The 22,080-nt window shown below is 40.7% G+C and overlaps 3 protein-coding genes across 9 annotated transcripts; 2 read left to right on the plus strand and 1 right to left on the minus strand.

The window, feature by feature from the left end:
* Positions 1 to 2,353: 2,353 nt before the first annotated feature.
* Positions 2,354 to 3,951, minus strand: LOC144192833 (arylamine N-acetyltransferase, pineal gland isozyme NAT-10-like). 3 transcript variants are annotated; one of them, XM_077711671.1, is made up of 2 exons: positions 3,866 to 3,951; positions 2,354 to 3,421 (listed from the first exon to the last, which is right to left on the minus strand). In XM_077711671.1, exon 2 carries the CDS (start codon positions 3,414 to 3,416, stop codon positions 2,544 to 2,546), a length of 873 nt encoding a protein of 290 aa, XP_077567797.1. In that variant the 5' UTR covers positions 3,417 to 3,421; positions 3,866 to 3,951; the 3' UTR covers positions 2,354 to 2,543. The 3 variants fall into 3 exon arrangements, with proteins under 3 accessions (XP_077567797.1, XP_077567796.1, XP_077567798.1); XM_077711670.1 differs by having other exon boundaries at positions 3,815 to 3,866; XM_077711672.1 differs by lacking the exon at positions 3,866 to 3,951 and adding an exon at positions 3,504 to 3,748.
* A 182-nt stretch (positions 3,952 to 4,133) lies between these two features.
* Positions 4,134 to 6,052, plus strand: LOC144192836 (short-chain dehydrogenase/reductase family 42E member 1-like). 5 transcript variants are annotated; one of them, XM_077711675.1, is made up of 3 exons: positions 4,134 to 4,187; positions 4,511 to 4,581; positions 4,862 to 6,052. In XM_077711675.1, exons 2-3 carry the CDS (start codon positions 4,520 to 4,522, stop codon positions 5,958 to 5,960), a joined length of 1,161 nt encoding a protein of 386 aa, XP_077567801.1. In that variant the 5' UTR covers positions 4,134 to 4,187; positions 4,511 to 4,519; the 3' UTR covers positions 5,961 to 6,052. The 5 variants fall into 5 exon arrangements, with proteins under 5 accessions (XP_077567801.1, XP_077567802.1, XP_077567805.1 ...); XM_077711676.1 differs by having other exon boundaries at positions 4,146 to 4,417; XM_077711679.1 differs by having other exon boundaries at positions 4,146 to 4,341.
* Positions 6,053 to 6,777: 725 nt separating this feature from the next.
* On the plus strand, positions 6,778 to 21,984 carry LOC144192853 (Wilms tumor protein 1-interacting protein homolog). The gene is made up of 9 exons (XM_077711706.1): positions 6,778 to 7,008; positions 7,117 to 8,618; positions 10,921 to 11,022; positions 18,818 to 18,885; positions 18,964 to 19,026; positions 19,121 to 19,251; positions 19,889 to 19,940; positions 20,044 to 20,112; positions 20,198 to 21,984. The coding sequence occupies exons 2-9, from the start codon at positions 7,289 to 7,291 to the stop codon at positions 20,339 to 20,341; spliced, it is 1,959 nt and encodes a 652-aa protein (XP_077567832.1). The 5' UTR covers positions 6,778 to 7,008; positions 7,117 to 7,288; the 3' UTR covers positions 20,342 to 21,984.
* Positions 21,985 to 22,080: the final 96 nt, after the last annotated feature.

Raw genomic sequence — 22,080 nt, forward strand, 5'->3', positions numbered from 1 at the left:
AACGAGGACAACGTCCAAAGAGTGTGGGACTGGTAGAGCAAACAAATGTTCATGGAAGACCATTTCAACATCCTCTATGGGAAGGTGAAACATGACAAAAGGCTAAGGGCAAGGCAGACCTAATCACAGAATGGATGGTAACATGTATGGAGAAACTTGTCCAAAGAACAGGCAAGCTGCCGTGATTCCCTTTTGTCTACTTTGCAGGAGGTGATGAAGCCAGGTGACTGGATGCTGATCCTAGTCATAAAAAGGAAGTCCTGGTTCTCTCCATGATGGGAAGACCCATTCGTGGCCCAACTCACCAACTTCCACTGCCGCAAAGATGGCTGAAATGTCAGTGCTTTCACCAATGCCAGGTCAAGGTAGTTCGAGACACAGGTGACTCTGAGTAGACTGGAAGTTGGACGGTATCAAAACCCTTGTCCGTAAAAAACTCATCAGTCTACTCACCTGCCACGAGCACCCCTCACTTAACCTTGAGCTTCCATAGACTTTGCACCTCTACACATAGGCCACAGTGAAAGCTGTTGCCACCTACATCACAGTGACTGCACTGTCAGTGACTGCCTGGGCGTGTCTGAACGCCCCGCCCACTGAGACTCGAGTGGGAAAACAAGATGGTGACATGCTCCTATCACAGAGGAGAGTGAATTGGTATGAAAAGAACAATCTGGAGAACTACTATGAAGAAGATGTGTGGTATCCTGACATCCTGAATTCACTGGGTCTAGACGTCGCGCTTAAATCTGCAGTGAGGCAGATGAGATGCATTCCTTTTAAGGGTAATGAACATAACAGTAAGCGATAAGGGACCAAAATCAGTGCAATTCAAACCACATGATTCAATCTGGGGTGGTGGTGTTCGGTCGTGACTACAAGTGGTCCACTCCCCCAGAAAATCATACTGTCGCAACTTTGCCAAATCCGAGTGGGTAAAGTTATGTAAAGACATTGAACTGTTACACGAGTGTGGATTAAGCAAACTGATCCTGGCCCTACAGGGTATAGCCGATGATTTAAAAGCCCTAAGGGAAATGGAGTTGCAGGAGGATGGAGCCAAGGATGGAGATGCGTGTGCCATGATGGGAGGACACTGCTGCACCTTCATCACAGATGAAACCAATACATGACTCGGGCTATAGCTGAAGCTTGGCCAACACGGGTCGTGGTTTTCGATTGTGTTTAAATTTGCAACTCCCTCACTTGCGATTTTGTTACGGTTCTGTATTTTCTATGTATGAAAGTTATGATTCGAAATACTATCTAGCACATGCTGGTAGCTTACAATGACATACAGTATAACCGCGTGGCAAATCATAATGGAGATTCTTCCACTCTTTCAAAGTGTGACGAGTCTCGGTATGTCGAGTGCTTCGGGTTATTGTACTTATTTTGACTTAAAAAACTGTGTCCACTCATAAAGAGGGACGCAGACGGATTTTTCTCGGATAACCCTAAAATTACCTCAAGTTTTTGCCTCTGCCTTGACAAGTGATTTTATTGTTTTCCATACCCCTTGATAAATAATGCTGATGATATTTGTATTCTAGAATCTGGATAGGAGGGATATAAATTTATGTATTTCATGAAAATTCTTTCAAAGTAACTATTGGGGGGAAATGTGAAGTATAGAATGTATTCTTTATACTTTTATGCTGTATAGTCACTTGGATAGAATTTTGCAGAGACTAGTGGTAAGTTTCCTTCATAACACCTATGAGTTAGGGGCATGTCATTTACTAAGACACGCCCATTTCTTTGTGTCACTTCGTCCCGCCTTAAGTTTGTACCTAGGTCACATGACCCTTTGTTAATAAAAGGGGCTACTCTGTTGGAGGTAGGTAGGGATTGGAACTGGTCAGGCAAGGAGATGGACTCATCTCCAAGCGCTGGCTCCTCCCGACCCCTCCCTCAGCTGATGTCTTTGAAAATCTCATCAAGCCGACTCTGCGTGTGCTACCTCTGATCCGAATTATTGAATGTATATGGTTCTAAACCTGACAAGAGGTAAGTGATCCATCTTATTCTTGTTGGCATCGGTGAGGCAACTTGTAGTCGCCGGAAAATGGCGCTCAAGGCGGAGAGCTAACAAGTATGAATATGTCATAAATAAATGTCATAAATGTGTCTGGCCTGGGAAGACAAACTTGTGGAGAAGCACTATACAATTTCGTCATACGCTGCTGAGGGTATGATGACTACTAGGCTTTTTGTCAAATCAATGATGACGACAATGCCTATGTCTGATTTTCATTTTTCATTTTTTTTCAAATGTGATTGGTTGACTGCTTAAATATGAAAACACACATCCCCACACATCCAGGGGAAAATGAATGAAAAGAAGCTGAGAGACAATTTGGAATTATTTAATAAGTATTCATGGACAAAATATAATTAACATCAGTCTGTGATCGCAATGGCTTTTAGTTGCAAAACCATTTTTTTCTTCATTTTGGCCTGAGCCACGGTTACCCTCTCATTTCGATTTACGCCAATTATTCTGAAAATCTCCTCTAAACCCAGATTTCAGAACCACTGCTTTATAGTGTGAAATTAGCACTACGGTTGACAGGCTGGAACTTTTTAGGCAAATGTATATTAAACTTCTCACTCAAAATGCTTTCTATCTCCTGATCGGGCACATCTTTCATATCGTAGACGTCTACACCCCGTTCGGCTTGGAAGGTCACCTCACTGTAAATCCAACCAATCAGGGCCCTGAACCCAGTGGGCGTCTGAAGGGAGCAGATGGACTTGTTGACGAACAACGACGAGGGATCTGTCTGGAAATACTCATTGGTTTCCTTGAAATGTTCCACTTGGCGAGGCGTCATGGTAAAGCAGTAAATGGGCCTACTCAACTGTTTCTTCACCAGGTTGGAATCGGCAAAATCCGGGTTGGAAATCTCCGGCTTCCTATTGGTCTTCTCCAAAATCCAGAAATCTCCCTTATCTGTGAAACGGAAGCTACCAGGAATTTGGACTTGCTCTTTTCCGGAGACCAGTTCTAACGGTTCCCATAATTGGGACGAAGCCCCAAAACTGACGTCCACGATGTAGGATTTCCCGTCAATTGTTACCCTGTTAATGAGGTGGCCTTCGATAGGGGAAAAATCACCTAAACTAGCGTTGAAGACCCTGGCGCCCAATATGGTGACGTCATAACCCATTTCTCTTAGCACACTGGTTAAAAGGAAGTTATTCTCCATGCACCAGCCGCCACGTCCAAGATGGACGATCTTGTGGAAGATGACGTTTAAATCCATGACTAGCTTCTCGCCGCAGTGAATGTCGAAGTTCTCGAAGCAAATGGACATGATGTGATGCCATTGGACCAGTTTTAGGGTCGGGAGATCCGCTTTGTCACGAGATCCGTGGAATCCGATTCTTTGGAAGTATTTCTCCAGGTTCATCGTGGCTGGAAAGACAGAAAGGATATTTTTATTCTATTTAAGTAGATGATAGGAGTATATCATAAAGTTTGTGTTGCTGTTTTTCACCAAAAAAGGAAATGTAGTGATTCACATAGATGGGTGTTTTGTTTCTTTAGGGGTGTCAGAGTCGGGTTGATTCACTGCCTTTACTCTAATTTTTTGCTTTACATAACATGGACAGCAATAAAAAAAAACAAGTTACTTGTGTCGACTTTGTACTTTAAAGTTAGCGTCGGTGTTGGATTGCACTTGGTTAAATTTAAAGCGAATATTGTGGGCGTTGACAATCTGTGAAAACTCTTAATCTGTCGAAATAGACAGTTTAAATGTGATAAAATTGAAATGAGATGTTGTAGATTCGTAATATAAAAACCTACCTTTTCGCTCCAAACGTGATGCGCCCAACCCAAAAAGTCAAAATAACTTACCTCGATGCCCTGATGTTTGTCGTTGCTTTTCAAAATAAAACCCCTGGTTTCAACAAACTCAAATATTACATTTCCGGAAGTTAGCCTGACAAAAACGACCAAATAGATATGACTTGACAGTTTGTTTTTATATTCCTTTTTTTACAGTTTCATTGTATCAGATCGTATTTTATTTGAAATCGTAATTATATGTTGTTTATAAAAAATAAATGTAAATAAAAATTGTCAGACGACCGGTTTACGTTCAGATATTTTTAACGTAAATGACGTCACATGTAGACGTACGCAGCCGTCGCTATAGCTGACCGTCAGCATACAAGTAGTAAGGTTTACCTTCACTAAGTATTTTTTTCAAATTTTTGTCTGTTTTGCGGGGTGCTACGTTCACAGTACGTGTAATTTGGGAGTAATGTAATTTTATAAGTCAAACTGTGAATGCAAAACGGTGTAATTTACACCACGTTGTTGCTAGCCGGGTAATGCTATGCTCAGTAGTGATTTACGTAAAGTTGACATTATTTTGCCAGCCCCAGTAAGGTTACGGCTCTTAATGTAATTCTTTTATGATGTTGTTTTCATTCAGTTTTTTCTCGCTTATCTGAAATGTTTAAGGGGAAAAAATATTATTTTCTTAAATCCTTTCAGACTTCCGGGATGGATATTGCACGAGAGGAAACATGCTTGATAACAGGGGGGTGTGGATACTTCGGATATCGGTAAGACTGCATTAAAACTTTTTTTTTTTTTGCGTTTTTAGCATTCAAAAGGCACATTTAAATGTATTTGTGAGGGTTTGGGAATAAGATGTCATACTGTGGCAGTGATTATACTCACCAGCAGGTGGCAGAACCACCTTATCTTCATGTTCAAATTGGTCTGTGATCTGGAGTCATTTGTTAACAGTGAACGCAAAACCAATGGGAATACAGATTCATAATTTCTTATTTTTTTGCCGTTGGAAAAGTATCCATTCTGAATTTGTGCCCTTTCCCACAGCTTGGCAACACACTTGCGTAAAAATGGCGTCAAAGTCATCCTCTTTGACGTCATAGCCCCAAAGAACGACGGACTGGATGGAATTACGTTAGTCCATGGCGATATCCGCGACTACGAGCAGGTGCTGAGCGCCGTTTCCGGCGTGGACTGCGTATTCCATGTGGCGTCGTACGGCATGTCCGGGCGGGAACAGCTCAAACCCTCTCGAATTGAGGAAGTGAACGTGGACGGCACCCATAACGTCATAAAGGCATGCGTCCAATCCGCCGTTCCGAGGCTTGTTTACACCAGCACTTTCAACGTGGTTTTTGGCGGTCAGGAAATCCGCAATGGAGACGAAAACCTGCCGTATCTTCCACTCCATCTCCACCCGGACCATTATTCCCGGACTAAGTCTATAGCGGAAATGGCCGTCCTAAAAGCAAATGGAACGACATTGAAGGGCAATCCGGGGGTGCTTAGGACATGCGCCCTGCGTCCGGCTGGAATTTACGGGCCTGGCGAGCAGAGGCACCTCCCTCGAATCGTGGGCTACATTGAAAACGGATTATTTAGGTTTGTTTACGGTAAACCCAGCAGTTTGGTGGAATTCGTCCACGTGGACAATCTGGTGTCGGCGCACGCCCTTGCCGCCGTTGCTCTCGCGGCGCCGGCGAACCACCGTGCCGCCGGCCAGGCCTACTTCATCTCCGATGGACGTCCCGTTAACAATTTTGAGTTCTTCAGACCTCTAGTGGAAGGTTTAGGGTACTCTTTTCCTAGACTCCGCCTTCCAATTGGTTTGATTTACTTCGCCGCTTTCCTAATTGAGATGGTCCACCGCCTAGTTGCGCCGTTTTATGATTTCCAGCCACTTCTGACGCGAACCGAGGTCTACAAGACGGGGGTGACGCATTATTTTAGCATGGCCAAGGCCGAGACCCAATTGGGTTACCTGCCCCGAGAGTATGACTTGGATGATGTGGTTCAGTGGTTCCGATGTAGAGGACATGGACGGAAGCCCCGAAATGACGGCATCGGGCGACTTTTGGTGAACCTTCTCGCCATTGCTGCTTTTATGATCGCGTTGTTGTCGTTTTTACCAGTTGTTGGAAGCTAATCATGCTATGCGGACAGTTATTAAATTCCAGCTGAAGGAAAAATTGTGATTTTTGTATTTGCTGCAGAATAAAACTCATTAATTATTATGAATATTTTGGTCTTTTGACTTTTCTGTCCATTTATTTTTTTTACTCACAATTACACAAATTTACAAAATGAATTGGAGAAATACTATATTACTGGGAAATGTATACTGTTTAGCATGTTTTTTAAGTCAGAATTTGCTTAACTAAGTTATATTTTTTCTAGTAGATATGCAATTAGTTTTTTGGGACATCAGCACTAGGACTGTAAATCAGCAATTTCGTGATAATACTATACAGTAGAATTATTTAAATGATAATAAATATTTGCTAACACAGGATTACAATAAATGCATATGTTGCCATCAGTTCCAACTTAGAGTGTCCAATCAGCCTATCATGCATGCTTTTGGAATGTGGAAGGAAACTGGAATACGCAGAGGAAACCCACACAGAACATGAAAAACTCAACATAGGAGGGCATGGCCCGGATTTGAACACAGGATCCCAAAGCTGCGAGACTGACGTGCTAACCACTCATTGTCAGCTATTAATAAACATGAATCAAAAACAAAGTTTCCTTGGAAACAAAGTTGGCACTCGTGTCCGATTGAGAGTCTGTGTTGGTCCGCGTCCAAGCCCCGGGCCTCACGTTGGTTCGGAGGTGTTTTGTCGGCAAGGGCCAGCGAGGGCCGGCAGCCCCTCGCTGAGTTGGTCGATCATTGTTCCTCCGCAGCATTAACCACATTCCACTGAGGCGCATCGCATCCCGTCTCCATCCCCCGCATTCCTTTGGCGAGAACAAGTCCCCTCATCTCCCTCCGCGGGAAAGCACTTTTCTGCCCTTAATTTGCTCCTCTCACCCATTTTTCTAACGTATTTTTCTTCCATTTGTCATTTTTAAAATAATCTCCTCGCTTTATATCTAGTCCCTCTGACTTTTTAGTCCGCGTAGGGAGAAACGTAAGACGACCAAACTCCAGCCAGCGAGGTGAAATTCCTCCGCGCAGCGCGCCATTGACTGTAAGGACCTTTCAACTTAACAACCCCCCCAAAAACTCAAGTTGACAAACCGTCGGCTCAGTAGTGCGTTTGAAAGACTTTGTTGTTGTTGTTTTGTTTCGTTTACAGCCGCAACAAGCGCGGAGAAGACGGATATGCGGCTCACCACGACCGGGAAAGAGACCTTAGCGCCACCGCGTTTGGAATTTTCGCCGTGTTTTGTACCTCCTGAGCGGACCTCCACTAGTGGTCCGCGCTAACTTGTTTCCGGACTACAAGAAACTACAAAGACAACAACAACATGGAGCAGTATCGGCACGACGTGGCTCTGTGCGCCGGCCAAATGATGGACGAGCTCTCCTTGTACGACGTTTACCGACGCCAGGACGCCACCGTCGTCGTCGCCGGGGTAAGGGACCGGGACCGTGACCGGGACCGCGACCGGGACCGCGACCGGGACTCGGCGTCGACCGCGCTCCGACAACAGCATCACACGGTGGAGAACTTCACCTCGGGTAATAAAGTGTACAACGCGGCTCCGGTCCGGCCGGTCCAATGCGGCCGTAGCGTCCCGGTGGATTTCTGCACCCCGCAACGAGAGGCGGGCTACGTAGTCGAGGAGGGCTGCTGCAAGTCCGAGGTGGCCTTACCCTGCTACACGGGCGCTTCGGAGAGTCAGCAACGGCGTTACTCGCTGGAGGTGCACCGGTACAGCACAGGCTCGGCGTTCGACGCCCTCCACGCCCTCCATAAGCCGCTTCCTCTGCCCGGCAACAGGTGCAACAGCATGTGCATGGACGGCCGGCGCCAAAGCCCGCGCTCCAGCTTGGCGTCGTCCTGTTCCTCGTCGCATGAGCAGGGTAAGCACGCCAGCCCCCGGTCGAGCCTGGCTGTGGCGGTGGCGGCGGCGGCGTCGGTCACCCCGGTCCAGGTCCCGGTCCACTGCGAGGGCTCCGGTGTTCTGAGCCCCAGATCTAGCTACGCCAGCACGGCCAGTGACACCAGCAAGCACTCCAGTCCCAGAACCAGCCTGAACAGCTGTGATTGCTGCAGTAAACCCAGCAGCAACCGGACCAGCGGGATCAGCATGGGCTACGACCAGAGGCACGCCAGCCCCAGGTCCAGCACGGCCAGCCAGTATTCCTTCACCACCAGTCCCAGGTCTAGCTACTCGGACTCGCGCTACGGACCCCACGTCAGGGATGATTTGGAAGGGGGTGCCCCGCTGGTGGCCAGCCCCAGGTCCAGCATCTGTAGCCAGGACGGGAGTGCCAGGGCTCCGGTCTGTGTGCTCAGCCCCCGTTCAAGTATCTCCAGCCACAGCTCGAGGAGCTCCCGTAGCTCCAGGGGGTCCATGAGCACCTACCCGGACCTCCAGATGCCCTCGCCAAGGGCGTCTGCCGTGCTGGGGGGGCAGGAGGAGTCATACCTGCAGGAGCTTCAAGTGCAGGAGCACCCCTCAGCTCTGGAAGGGACCACCAAGACGCACATGGCGGGCCAGAGGTTCAAGATGCCTTACCAGGTGACGCCGAGTCGGGATAGCGGGCCGAGTCAAGCCGAGAGGAGGCTGGAGGCGCTCACCTTGGAGCTGGAGAAGGAGTTGGAGATGCACATGAAGAAAGAGTACTTCGGTAGGTGGCTTTTGGTTTCTTCCTTTTCTGAACTGGACTTGTTTATGGTCCCAAAAACAAGGATGTAAATGTGATTCTATTGTCAAGCCTTGTAAAGTGTACCAATTTCTCAACATTGCTTTTCTTTCACCCTATGTTTACTTGAATGCAGGGGTATCGATCGGGTGGAGTGGTAAGGTACTAAACTTTAATATAGATTAGATTATATTAGATTAGATAACTTTATTTATCCTGTATTATGGGAAATTTCATTTTCACAGGAGCAAGAGGGTGAGAATACAGACACAGCAAAAGACATTTTAGACAAATAGGTAATAAATAAGTCAAATAAATAAATATATACCTAAATAAATATATCAATTCATAAATACAGAATTAAATAAATATAGAAATACATAAATAAATAAATATATTACAAAATTAACAATTAATATATAAATACATAAATAAATTAATAATAAATATATAAATAAATTAAAGTAAATATAAATTAATTAATAATAAATATATAAATAAATTAAAGTAAATATAAATAAATTAATAATAAATACATAAATAAATTAAAAATAGATATAAATACATGTATAAATAAATTAAAAATAAATATAAATACATATATAAATAAATTAAAAATAAATATAAATACACATATAAATAAATTAAAAATAAATATAAATACATATATAAATAAATTAATAGTAAATATATATATAAATTAATAATGAATATATAAATACATTAAAAATAATATATAAATAAATCCAAAAAATATATATCCATAAATAAATTAATCTATTTAAAAACTTGTACCTTTTATTAATTTGCAAAATTTGGTGCGAGATAAATTTATTTTTAGATTAATATTCTTGTGTACTTGACTGAAGTTGATTTTGTTTTCCTAAAACTGTACAGTGTTACAGTTTTCATTCATCACCTACTAGGGAGTCAGGCGCGACTGACATGCCCTGGCACACGAAAAACACGGATGGCGGTCTAGACAAAATCTAGGGTGGGCTTGTCTTGACTCATCGCTGGCCTTGGTCATACATTCTGTCAAAGAAAATGCACCTTATTTCTCATTAACTTTGTCAGAGCGGAATTCTTTGAACGTTATTTCTATGAAACTTGGAGCTGTTCTGTATTTGGGTTCAAAGGTGCAGGAATGCAGTTTATTTTTAACCCCCCGGGTTTGAACGCTCAACATCCTGCGCTTGCCACACGGACGGACGTCTTCCGAAACGGGCACACGAGGGATTCGGCATCCTGTTTTTGCCTTCGTTCAATGCCGACTTGAATGTTAGCTAACCTAATTGACGCAAAACAGGTCCAGATTATTTTGGGGGGGAAAAAAACCCACCTTTTGAAGTACGTTGAAAAAAAATGCAGTAATATAATATCTCACTTGAAAATAAATCAGAATGTCGACTTCCACTAAGGCTGAAATGTATACCAGAGGAAGTACAGTGAAGATAAGATAAAATTACCCTTTGATGACTCCCACAGCGGAAATTCAGAGGTTCACGGTCGAAGGTAGCGCGGTACATCAATCATGGTTAAAAAAAAATGGTAAAAACCGAAAAAACACAACATACTTGTGAGAGATTTGTTTTACACAATGATTTTTGAACTAAAAACACAGAAAAAAATGGATAAAAAAAATAAAATTATTGATTTAAAAGGGGGAAAATCCGGAAATTTAATAATCATCTATACTCTTCATTTTAATTTGATCCTAAAACAGAAAATCGGCATTGATAATTTACTTTCCCGGGCCTCACAAAATGATGCGGCGGGCCAGATTTAGCCCCCAGGCCGCCACTTTGACACGTGGTCTACATTAACCGCGATATTCGAGGGATTACTGTACTGCTCATCCATTGTTAGGTGACATCCCAAAAAACAACAACATCATGTGCAGGTCTATTTAAAAGCCATGTCTATTTGAACTAAAACACCTAATGGTCCATTAAGTCCCCCCTCCCTCATAAATGGGGGAGTGAGATGGCGTCCAGTAATTCGGTCTCATGTCCTATCGACACCCTGACCCGGGACTGACCCCAAGCAGGCTTTGACCCCACACTCCCTAAGGAATGTGACCTCAGGTGACGTCATTACGTCGAGCTAATGCTGTCTACAAATACTTTTTTAATGACAAGGTCAATGTGCTAGGTTGTTATTATTATTGATATATGGTAGGGCAGTTGTGTCATTTTGGCAGGTGGGACATAAAGTCTGGTATGCTAAAATGTTCAGGTACTTTAAGAATGAAAAGACCAATGTTTTTTTTAATTTTTTTTTGCAGGTATCTGTGTTAAATGTGGCAAAGGAGTGTATGGAGCCAGTCAAGCCTGTCAGGCTATGGGGAATCTTTATCACACCAACTGTTTTACCTGCTGCTCATGTGGTGAGTGAAAATATAGACCAATATTTCATGAAAGTATAAAAGTATCCTCCTCTAAATGTGTGTGTGTGTGGACAGAACATATTGATGTATGGTGGGTATGTAAGTTTGAACATTTGCCATTATTTTTATTTATGTATCATTGGGAGTTTGAATCAGAACATTAATTTTCATTTTAAAAAATGGTGGATAGTAGCATTAAAATGAGATTTTTTACAGTAAATGTGAAGAAAAATTGGTTTCTTTGTTATTTTGTGTTGAAGTGGTTAGTGGATCCAAAACAATTTTATGGTAATGTCAATCAAAATGACATAACCTAAAATAAAATTTAACTTTAACTAAGGAAGAAAAATAGGGCACTTGTAACTGTTAGTGTAATTTAATGATTCAATTCAATTTCTATGGGTCTCAAAATAGTCAGCCATAGTCCAAATATAATTTTCTTGAAAATTGGTATTTTAGGGTCAAGTAAAGATTTGGAAAATATTAAATTAGATTAGATTAGGTAACTTTATTCATCCCAAAAAAATGTCATTGTCACAGTAGCAAGAGGGTGAGAATACAGACACAGCAAAATACATTTTAGACCTAAATAAATAGGTAAAAAATAAGTTAATAAATAAAAAAATAAAAAGTATATACATATATTAATACATAAATAAATAAAATAAAAATAATAAATAAATAAATACATATAAAAATACATAAATTTTATATAATAAAATAATAAATCAGCACATGCAATGGTAAAAAGTGCATTTGAGTATTTGTGGTAATATCCATCTAAAAACATGGCATTATTTAAGTACTCTAGCCACTGTTTCCACAGAAATAAATCCCCAAAAGAGTCATTCACTGTCTCACAAAGTCCAGTTCAATGTTCAGTGAATGTCTACAAACAAAAATGTAATGATTCACAAGAGATGCACATACCTGCGGCATGCCTCTTCAAAAGTCATGCATTCAGCAAAACTCTCATGAAATGGAATCTATTTTCAGGCATTTTTCTATGGGAAATAGAATTTTCCGGGTGTTTCCTGGTCAAGTGTAATAACTTCCTGTTTTTGCGTGTTCCCTGGCAACCGGCAATAGAGCATAGCGAACTAAGCTAATGCAATTGGCTGGCGTGTTAGTATATTTTTTCAAGGCAGAATGACACTAGTGAAGCATTAGGAAATATTTGAACGCTACACTGAGGCGTTTTTACAAAAAAAACTTCATACTGTTAAAATTAGGTGAAAAATGGAATTTAAAAATAGAATATGAATAAAAAACATAATTTCTTGCACCCACACAAATGAAATAGTGTCTTGATCTTGAACATAAAGAGATTCCACACATACTGGCATTTGAAATATGCATCAGATTGAGAGCATTGAAGAACAATCCAGCAGTTACCATGGCAACCACATGGTACAGTCTGCGGAAAAAGTTTTGACAATTTCCTTTCCATATTTTCATTTATAAATAATTAAACCATGGCTTGTAGTCAATTTGCAGCCAGCCAATCACAGGGCGACAAAAAAACACTGATAGACACACTCATAGCTAAGGACAATTCAGTATGTACCTTGAGATACAAGCTTAATGTGTTCCGGGACCGAGCTCTTATGTCAATTTGCTCGTATCTCAAATCAAAATTTCCCATTTTAAATAACTAAATACAATTAAATTCGTTCCTACCCTCTTATAAAAACACTTAAAAATAGGATATTACAATAACAGTAATCCCTCGATTTTCGCGTCTTCACTTAACACAAATTCACTACTTTGCAATTTTTTCCCCGCTATTAATTACATATTTTTTCTTCTTTTAAGTTCATAAAAAATTGAAAATCCATGCTGAAACTCATAAGCGGCAGCCGCTCTTGCTAATAGGATTAAAAAATGAAGTAAAAATGAATAAATAATTACTGGAGTGACCCTACTTAGCGTTTTTTCAATTATCGCTGCCATGTTTGATGTTCATTAACCGCAATATTCGAGGGATTACTATACAGGTTTATAATTCGTCATGAATATCCTACCTAGCGTTTGCATCGTATGCTTGTATGTCAAAATTATCTCTGTGTAAAAATTTGATCAGGATTTTCCTCATATCTCAAATTTCTTGTATGTTGGGACACTCGTATGTCAAGGCATGACTGTAAAGTTCAACCAGCATACCATACATGTTTTTGGGAAATGAGAAATACCCATACAAACATGTCATGAGGTTTGCTTGTTTAAATCTGTAGCAAAATGTTGTGTAATTCTTAAGCGGTGGTCTGTGGCTACTTGTCATTCATTTCTGAAAGCACTCAAAAAATTCCCACTCAAGACCCCCTCCCCACCCCCACCCCCCGAAAAAAATCTTTATTGCCACCCCTGGGCTCCCTGGCTTTTGAAATTCCTCCGATTTCGGCATTCCACTGAACTTGTCTTCAAGGCTGTAATTAAATATCAGATTCAGTCAATACAGTGTATAGTGTGTGTCGGTGGTTTCGATGTTCCAGTCACCCGACTCCACCACCCGCAATCCTTTTTTTTTTCCCTTTACCCGGAGAAATGAAGGGTCTGGAGAAAAAAATAAGCTTTTAGCCAGGTTGCCTCCATTCATACATGCACTCCACATGGATACTGATCTACCTCTGGAAGCGCAGAGAAACTAAAGACTCATTCTTTCCTGTTTATTGTGTGAGAACAAGTGTCCAGTTCCCGGGATTGTTGAGGGTTTTTTTTTTTCATTGAGTAGCATCTGATGTGAGAATTATGCTGGCTTTTTATTGGAGTTGGGGATCACGTTAGCGGACGACGCTAGGCAAGCCACCCCGTTCCTCCGCAGATGGATAAAAAATAAAATCCAACTGGAATTGTACAAAAAAAATACAGTAATCCCACGAATATCGTGTTTAATGTAGACCAAACATGGCCACAATAATTGAAAAATCACAAAGTAGGGTCACCCCTATTATTAGATTAAAATATTATACATTTATTCATCCCGTATTTGGGAAATTTAGTAGCAAGAGGGTGAGAATACAGACACAGTAAAAGACATTTTAGATATAAATAAATGGGTACTAAATAAGTTAATCAGTAAATAAATAAATAAAATGTGTAAATATCTAATCAAATAAATATATAAAATATGTATGTGTGTGTATGTATGTATGTATGTATGTATGTATGTATGTATGTATGTATATATATATATATATATATATATATATATATATATATATATGGATATATAAATACATAGATATATAAAAAAAAAAAAAATATATATATATATATATATATATATATATATATATATATATATATATATATATATATATATATATATATATATATATATATATATATATATATATATATATATATATATATATATATATATAAAGAAATAAATATATGGATGTATAAATACATAAACATATAAATTAAAATATAAAAAAGTAACTATTTGTGGATAAACAAAGAGGATATAAATACACATATATACATAATATAAATATGCAGCAATTATATACATAAATAAATAGCATGAGAAGAACCTACGTGAAAAATAAGGTACAATTTCATTCAGATTTGTTCATATCCTATTGCCATTTATTAAGATGTTTTATTCATAGCTATTAATCCTTACAATTTATTATGACTAGATCGTTTATGGCTAGAAGACATGCACCTGCGTGAATTTTTGATGTTCCTCACACTGGTCCTCTGTGTTCTCAGTTGTTTTCTATGGCCAGACGTATAAAAAAATAGAGGGAATATTAATCATAGATCATGTAAATGTTGTAAATGATGTATTATTTGACCTCAAGTTGATTGAGAATGTTTTCTTTTAAGCCAAAGTCTTGTCATAACACCCTCCTGTGATAGATTAGGAGCTCCCTCCGTGTGACCATTCAGTTATCAGTTTTTCTCTTAGTTTTCATTTTATTTTAGTTGTTGCCCAGACATTTCTTGCTGCTTGCCTTGGGCTTTGTTTAACCATGCATAATTCAACCCTCCTCTTGGCTCGAGCCCAACGTCTCACCCCTTTTTTCATGAAATGGCCAAGAATGCCAAAAAAGGTACAAAATAAATTAAAAATGGCCATCCTCCACCCCACTGGAGCCAACTTTTCTCGAAGGGCTTCACCAGGAAGTCTTCCGAGATCTGGCATGGCAATAAAAAAATTGAAATCTGTCCTAACCCAAATAAAAATGATAGATAGGCTCGTTGAAAAAAAACATGTTAGACCAATTGGGTGTGATTAGACTTGAATTTCCTTGGTTGTAGTAGCAAGATAGACACAGAAGACATTGTAGATCTAGGTAAAAAAATGGTGCTACACACAGGAAGTTTTAGTATATTATAGAAATCAATGTTAAACCAAGGAGATAGAGTCCATGCTCAAAAACAATTTTTCATCTGAAACAGTCCAAAAAAAGAGCGTACACCAGTGTCCATGTCAACTTGATTGTCCAGACTCGTGGCCATCATCTTTATTTTCCCTAACTTTCCCACTCGCGGCTTGATTACACGCTGATTGGAACATCGGATAAGACTCGTTGGAATGTTGTCTTTTGCTTTTGACGTTTTCCTCTTCTGTCCTCATTGGCTTGGAGACAATGTGTGAAAGTGGCGGCCCGGGGGCCAAATCTGGCTTGCCGCATCATTGTGTGTGGCCCGGGAAAGTAAATCATGAGTGGTGACTTTCTGTTTTAGGATCAAGTTAAAATGAAAAGTATAGATGTATATTAAATTCCTGATTTTCCCCATTTTAAATCAATAATTGTCATTTTTTAATCATTTTTTTCTGTTTTTAGTTCAAAAATCATTTGGTAAAATCTAAAAATATATTTAAAAAAAAGCTAAAATAAACATTGTTTTAGATCTATAAAAACTGAATATTCAGGGTTTTTTAATCCAGTTCCTTTAATCCATTTATTAAAAAAAATATCTAAATATTACCTCAAGATCATTTTCAGCTATTACCACTCAACATCCTCACCTGAGGGAGGCCCACTAGATTTAATCAAGTCCTAATTGTGTCCGGGAGTCTTTCGAATTAAATTGGAAAAATATGGCAATTCACCTTGCACGTTTAGCCCTTTCTTAAGTCACTTTCTGTACCTGGTGGGCCATAAAAGCCTCCCCCCGGCCTGACTTTACACACACTTGCGCTTCAATTGTCATTCTTTGGTTGTCCAAAGTCTGCTGGATCGCAGAAAATGCAGTTTGCGCCTCTGCCTAGTTTGTCTCCCGACAAAAGGCCTGAGGAGAGCAAGGGGGCATGCAAGGGATACCACCCCGCACAACGACACCCCCACATCTCCCCAACCTCTTTCTGGGGGGGGGGTTGAATGGGACCAGCTAGTGACCTCAGGCAGAAGGAATGTCCCCGTTTGCTCAGTGGGCCCGCGTCAACGCCAGGGCCCTTTTGTGTCAACCTCCCCAGACTCCCCGAAAACCTCGCAACACCTCGCCCCCCCCCCCCCCCCTTTCTCTATAATCTCACTCTTCCTGCGAGGTTAGGCCTTTTGAGGACGCCAGGGTGGCTTCCTCCCCGTGCTGGCTAGAAATGCTAATTGCTCCTCAGTCTGCCTCGTCTTAAAAGTCTCACCTATTGTGTAGGCGGCATTCCTGGGCGCCCCGGACCATTTATGTGGGTGTTAACGTATGACCGTCTCCAACGTTGGCGCTGACGTTTGAAATATAGCAATTGCATAAATTTCAACTAGAAGAACCTTTATTTTTTTGCCAAACCGACGGTGGCCCCGGACAACAATTAAATCCTGAGTAACACTGCAGATTTACGATTGGTTGATGTCAAACTACCCTCCCCACCCCTCTCGCATGGCTCGAGTGAAGTCATTGCGCCGTCGCCGAGTCGCCCCGCCACGTTTAAACAAATTTGAATAGGTAGGCGAGTCCTGAATGATGTAGCATGGCAGGGGCAAGGTGACGCCATGCTGGATTTAGGCCTAATGAATTAAGTTTACCACCCCTTGGAATTAAACTTGCAATCAGATTGCAACATAACATTGTGAAATTATGCAGAATTTTGCCCCCTGTTTAAGTAACAGCATTTATAATCTCGGGCATTTTTGAAGAAATTCCGTCAACTCTGTCAAATCATGAGCCTTTCAATTTTGCTGAAATTGTTTGAATCGACTTTTTAGTTTGTCCTGTTATTTTTAAATTCCGTTTTGATTGGTCCCTACTACTCTCATTTTCAATTGAGTCAAACCTTGACATACGAGTGCCCAACATATGAAAAATTTGAGACATGAGGAACATTCTGACTAAATATTTGCCTTGAAATCTCATTTTATGTTCCTCACAAGGGTCATGGTGGGGGTGCCGGAGCCTATCCCAGCTGACTTTAGGCCACAGGCATGGAACACCCTGAACTGGTGGCCGGCCAATCACAGGGCACAAGGAGACAAACAACCATTAAAACCATTAACCAATACATACCGAGGGGCAATTTAGAGTGTCCAATCTTTGGAATGTGGGTGGAAACCAGAGTACCCGGAGAAAACCCACGCAGGCCCAACATCCTTACCCCACACAGTTTAACTGACCTTGATTTGAACCCAAAGACCCCAGAGTGCTAATCACTCAGCCGCTAAACCACCCTTTGCCTTGAGATACAAGACAAATTTGAGATATGAGCATCTCGCCGCATATCCCTCGTGTATTTTTTTGCATTAATTAATGCAAAATTGAGGGGGAAAAACAATGTTTCGTAAGCAGGCCAGTACAATAAAGAGTTAACCATCATTTTCAAGTTGCCTGATTAAGCTCATATCTCAAGGTCTTTCTGTACTCCTCAATTGTTGGCGTCCTATTTTAACACTCTCATAAAAGTAACAAAACTAGAACCCACTCGACCTTGACTGTCAACAATTGACTATCCCATCCTGCTTCCATCAAACAAGCCTCCAAAGCACAAACGTTCATCATATTAAAGACTTTTAATGGGCCCCACGCAGTGTTGAAAAGTGTTTCAAAACCTCCCAGTAGCCTTCAAGTGTTAAGGACGGACTTCCCGTCTCCAGTTGACTATTATTGGCGTGTTTGTGAGCAAACTAGCACAATGCACGGAAAAGGAAGAGGTTAGAATGTGTTATTAGCGGTTGGTGCTAGGCGACATGCTAACGTAAATTTAAAATCACACCATCAGTTTTTACACACTACTTAAATGGCGGTTTCCCGTCAAAGATCATTCCAAAATTAATTATCTCGACTCACACAAAACCAAAACTTTTACAATTTTGAAAAAAAACAAACAAAAGAATTGTAACCGTTTGCCTCCGCATAGTCAAAACCAATGATGATATATTTAATATCTATTTATTGATGTATATTTATGTTTGTTTATATCTTTATTTATGAATGTATTTCTAGATTTATTTAATTATATATTCATGAATTTATTTAGGTATATATTTATTAATTTATTTAGGTGTGTGTGTGTGTATGTATATATATATATATATATATATATATATATATATATATATATATATATATATATATATATATATATATATATATATATATATATATATATATATATATATATATATATATATATATATATATATAAGTTATTTAACTTATTTATTACCTATTTATCTCTAAAATGTCTTTCCCTGTGTCTGTATTCTGACTCTCTTGCTACTGTAACAGTAAAATTTCCCAAATATGGGATGAATAAAATTATCTAATCTAATCCAATCTAGTCTGGTATTACAGATGTGAGATGAAATATCCATGCACTTTTCTGACTGTATTTGTCTGTTTTTTTTAGGGAGGAGATTGCGAGGAAAAGCATTCTATAATGTCAACGGAAAGGTCTACTGCGAGGAGGACTTTTTGGTAAGTCATTTTCAACATTTGTAGATGCCATAAAATAAGTTTTTAATATAATCATCAATCATCTGATCATCTCCGCAGTACTCCGGGTTCCAACAGACCGCCGAGAAGTGCTTTGTGTGTGGCCATCTAATCATGGAGATGGTGAGCAGACTGTTTTTTTTGTCCTTTATCTGTTCAGTGGTGTAAATCCAAAGTAGTAACGGACTTTTTATGTGCTTCTCACGTGGGGGTGAAGATCCTCCAGGCATTGGGCAAGTCTTATCATCCAGGCTGCTTCCGCTGTGTGGTGTGTAAAGAAGGTTTGGATGGAGTTCCCTTCACTGTGGACATGGAGAACAATATCTACTGTGTTAAAGATTACCACACGTGAGAACAGGACTCTGCTTTCTAACACTATGGATTAATTTTTTTCCCTTTTGGGGGTTGCCATCTTTGTAGCAATCTACTGTATTTTCTCGTATATACGCCGTATTTGTTGCTAAAAAAATGTTGACTGAAGTGAAGGTGCGGCTTATATGCGCACAAATTAGCCAAAATGCAAGACAATGCAGCAGATATGGTCATTTATGTAAAAATTAAGAAAAGATAAATACATAAGACGCTTAACAAAATTAATTTTGATGTGTTTGAATGTAATTCAAGGGAAAAATAAACATATGTTGGATAAAATTCGCCACACTTAAATTTGTCTACAGAATGGGCAATCCAGCAATGGATTTATAAAGTATCTCAGAAAAAAAACACTTTCCCTTCAAAGTAACATATTTGTACGCCCTATTAAAACCATGAATATGGAGGTGAAAATTGTGAATCAGGGAGAGGCTTATACGAGAGAAATTGTCAAATTCAACGATTCACAGGGTGCGACCTATATGCGAGAAATTGTCAAATTCAACAATTCTAAGGGTGCGACTTATACGTGGAGACGGCTAATTTGCAAGAAAATATGGCAGCTGTTTTCTTGAGACTAACCATGTTGCCTTCTGGTCCTTCATCATTGCAGGGTTTTCGCTCCCAAGTGTTCCTCTTGCGACCAGCCCATTCTCCCAGCTCAGGTAATCACTACATACGCTGCTGAAGACTTACCACGACGTACCATAGCTAGGACTACATTGCGGGTCTTTGCATATCTCAACGGCACATTTGTCCCTCTCACAGGGCTCCGAAGAGACCATTCGAGTAGTCTCCATGGACAAGGACTATCATGTGGAATGTTACCACTGCGAGGTGAGCCCCAAAAAGAATCCGCCATTTTGGCTCGTTATGACTTTCCTAAAACTCCTCAATTTATGATTGTCCTCCCACCTGCCAGGATTGCCACCTCCAACTAAACGACGAGGAGGGTCACCGCTGTTACCCCCTGGAAGGCCACCTCCTCTGCCACGGTTGCCACATCCACCGATTGCAGTCACAAGGTCCACCCCCAAATTACCCGCTCCACGTCACCGAGCTGTGAACGGGAGCGTAAAAATTAAAAAAATTAAAAAGGGGTTGACGGCAGACCCCCCGCAGATCACCTCAGGTGGCCAGAGAGGCCAACCCGCCCCAAAGGCGCGGCGCCTGGGTCGTGGATTGGCCACGCGTGGTGGCGGGGTTACCCTCCTTTATGCGCGCCCCGTTTCTTCCTCACTGGCAGGACCAGTCAGTCCCAATATGGCCATGTCGTGCCCCCATTGGGGGGGATTCTGGATACCTGAATCCTTAAAAGATGGCTGGAGACAACCCGCATCTGTGGATGCATCCTCCTTTAAACCCACTCACGCCGACGTAACCTGGCAACCCTGTGATTCACTATAAGATGCCAAACTGCCCTACTTTCTTGGACACGTACGTTGGTGTCCAAGTGGGGTTCCTTCATTCACTCAAGCCCCTGTCGACTATACTTTTTATCGCACCCCTCCTTTTTTACCCCAATTCTTCATTCCAATGGCAGATTAATCAAACTTTGGTGCCTTAAAACACCAAAAATAAAGGACCCCCTCCCTCCATGGTGGGGGGAGGGGGTCCTTTATTTTTGGTCACACAGACATTCCACGTTGACGTCTTTAGACACTACCTACAGAGATTCACTGTGTCTTAATGAAAGATGAAAATACAAAATGATGAAAATACAACGCTAGGAACAATTAATGTACTCGTATACAACGTACAGTTTTCGTATTATATACCATGCTATACGTAAATATAGATGCTGATATTTCCTCGTCATTTCAACCCCGAAAAATGACAAAATGGTCCGCTAACGTTTTTGAAAGCCCGGCGCCGCTGGACCTGCCCGGATTTTTCAGTTTTGACGCTTTCCATAGGTGGCGCTAATGAGCTCTGTTTTCATTTGGATTGACCTTTTCCCCTACCTCCAGATTTCTGTATTTTTCTTTTATTTTTTGGAGAGCATCTGTGTACAGTGGCAGGACCACCGCGGCACTTTTGCGGGAAAAAAATGCAAAAACAAGAAAAAACAGAATTCTGCTGAGGATTAAATTCAACCTTTTGAATCCGATTCCAAATTTCAATCCAATCTGGGCTAACCTTAATTTCAACAATTCAATTCCTTCATTTTTCCCCTCATCCCAAATAGACTTTGGCTCCGCACTCAGGTACACCTGCAGGAAACGGACGCCATTTTGTACCCACTCAATACTACTGACCCAAAATGTCCCCATAAAAAAAGACACACACTGACCACAACTAACTTCTCCAATTTACTCGAATGTAATGCAAATGATTGTTTATTCCCAACTTGGCTTTCCCTTAATTCCACTTTATTATGATACCGCTTATTTTTCCATGATTAAAAACAAATTACAAGCACACGCTTAGAATCCCGTGTACATAAAGGAGTCTAGTTTTGTATATTTTTCTCCCTTTCGGGATGAGGAGAGGATGTCTCCTCCTCCCATTGGTTAGTTGCCATAAAGCACATGATCTTTTTGTATTTCCCCTTATTATTATATACCTAGATGGTTGATGAGAAGAGTAGACCTATTTATCTATACATGGAGAGAAAACAAATTATTTAATGTATTAAAAAGAAATCAGGATGTAACTGTAGAGGACATGACCTGTTATTCAATAAAGTGGTTTTGTAGCGAATTGTAACTTTGCCACTATTGTTTGTCGACGACGTGCTGTCTGATTGGGCCCAATTTTTTTTAGAGCGCTCTGGTGTGGCTTGACATTTTGGCCATTTATGGC

This window comes from Stigmatopora nigra, unplaced genomic scaffold (assembly GCF_051989575.1).
Source record: "Stigmatopora nigra isolate UIUO_SnigA unplaced genomic scaffold, RoL_Snig_1.1 HiC_scaffold_27, whole genome shotgun sequence".
Lineage (NCBI taxonomy): Eukaryota > Metazoa > Chordata > Actinopteri > Syngnathiformes > Syngnathidae > Stigmatopora > Stigmatopora nigra.

Bases quoted from the DNA above. Each gene is read 5' to 3' on its own strand.
- LOC144192833 (XM_077711671.1), bottom strand. From the start codon at position 3,416: ATGAACCTGGAGAAATACTTCCAAAGAATCGGATTCCACGGATCTCGT.
- LOC144192836 (XM_077711675.1), top strand. From the start codon at position 4,520: ATGGATATTGCACGAGAGGAAACATGCTTGATAACAGGGGGGTGTGGA. The intron at 4,582-4,861 runs GTAAGACTGCAT...CCTTTCCCACAG, and splicing joins TGTGGATACTTCGGATATCG to CTTGGCAACACACTTGCGTA.
- LOC144192853 (XM_077711706.1), top strand. From the start codon at position 7,289: ATGGAGCAGTATCGGCACGACGTGGCTCTGTGCGCCGGCCAAATGATG. The intron at 18,886-18,963 runs GTAAGTCATTTT...TCATCTCCGCAG, and splicing joins ACTGCGAGGAGGACTTTTTG to TACTCCGGGTTCCAACAGAC. The intron at 19,027-19,120 runs GTGAGCAGACTG...GTGGGGGTGAAG, and splicing joins GCCATCTAATCATGGAGATG to ATCCTCCAGGCATTGGGCAA.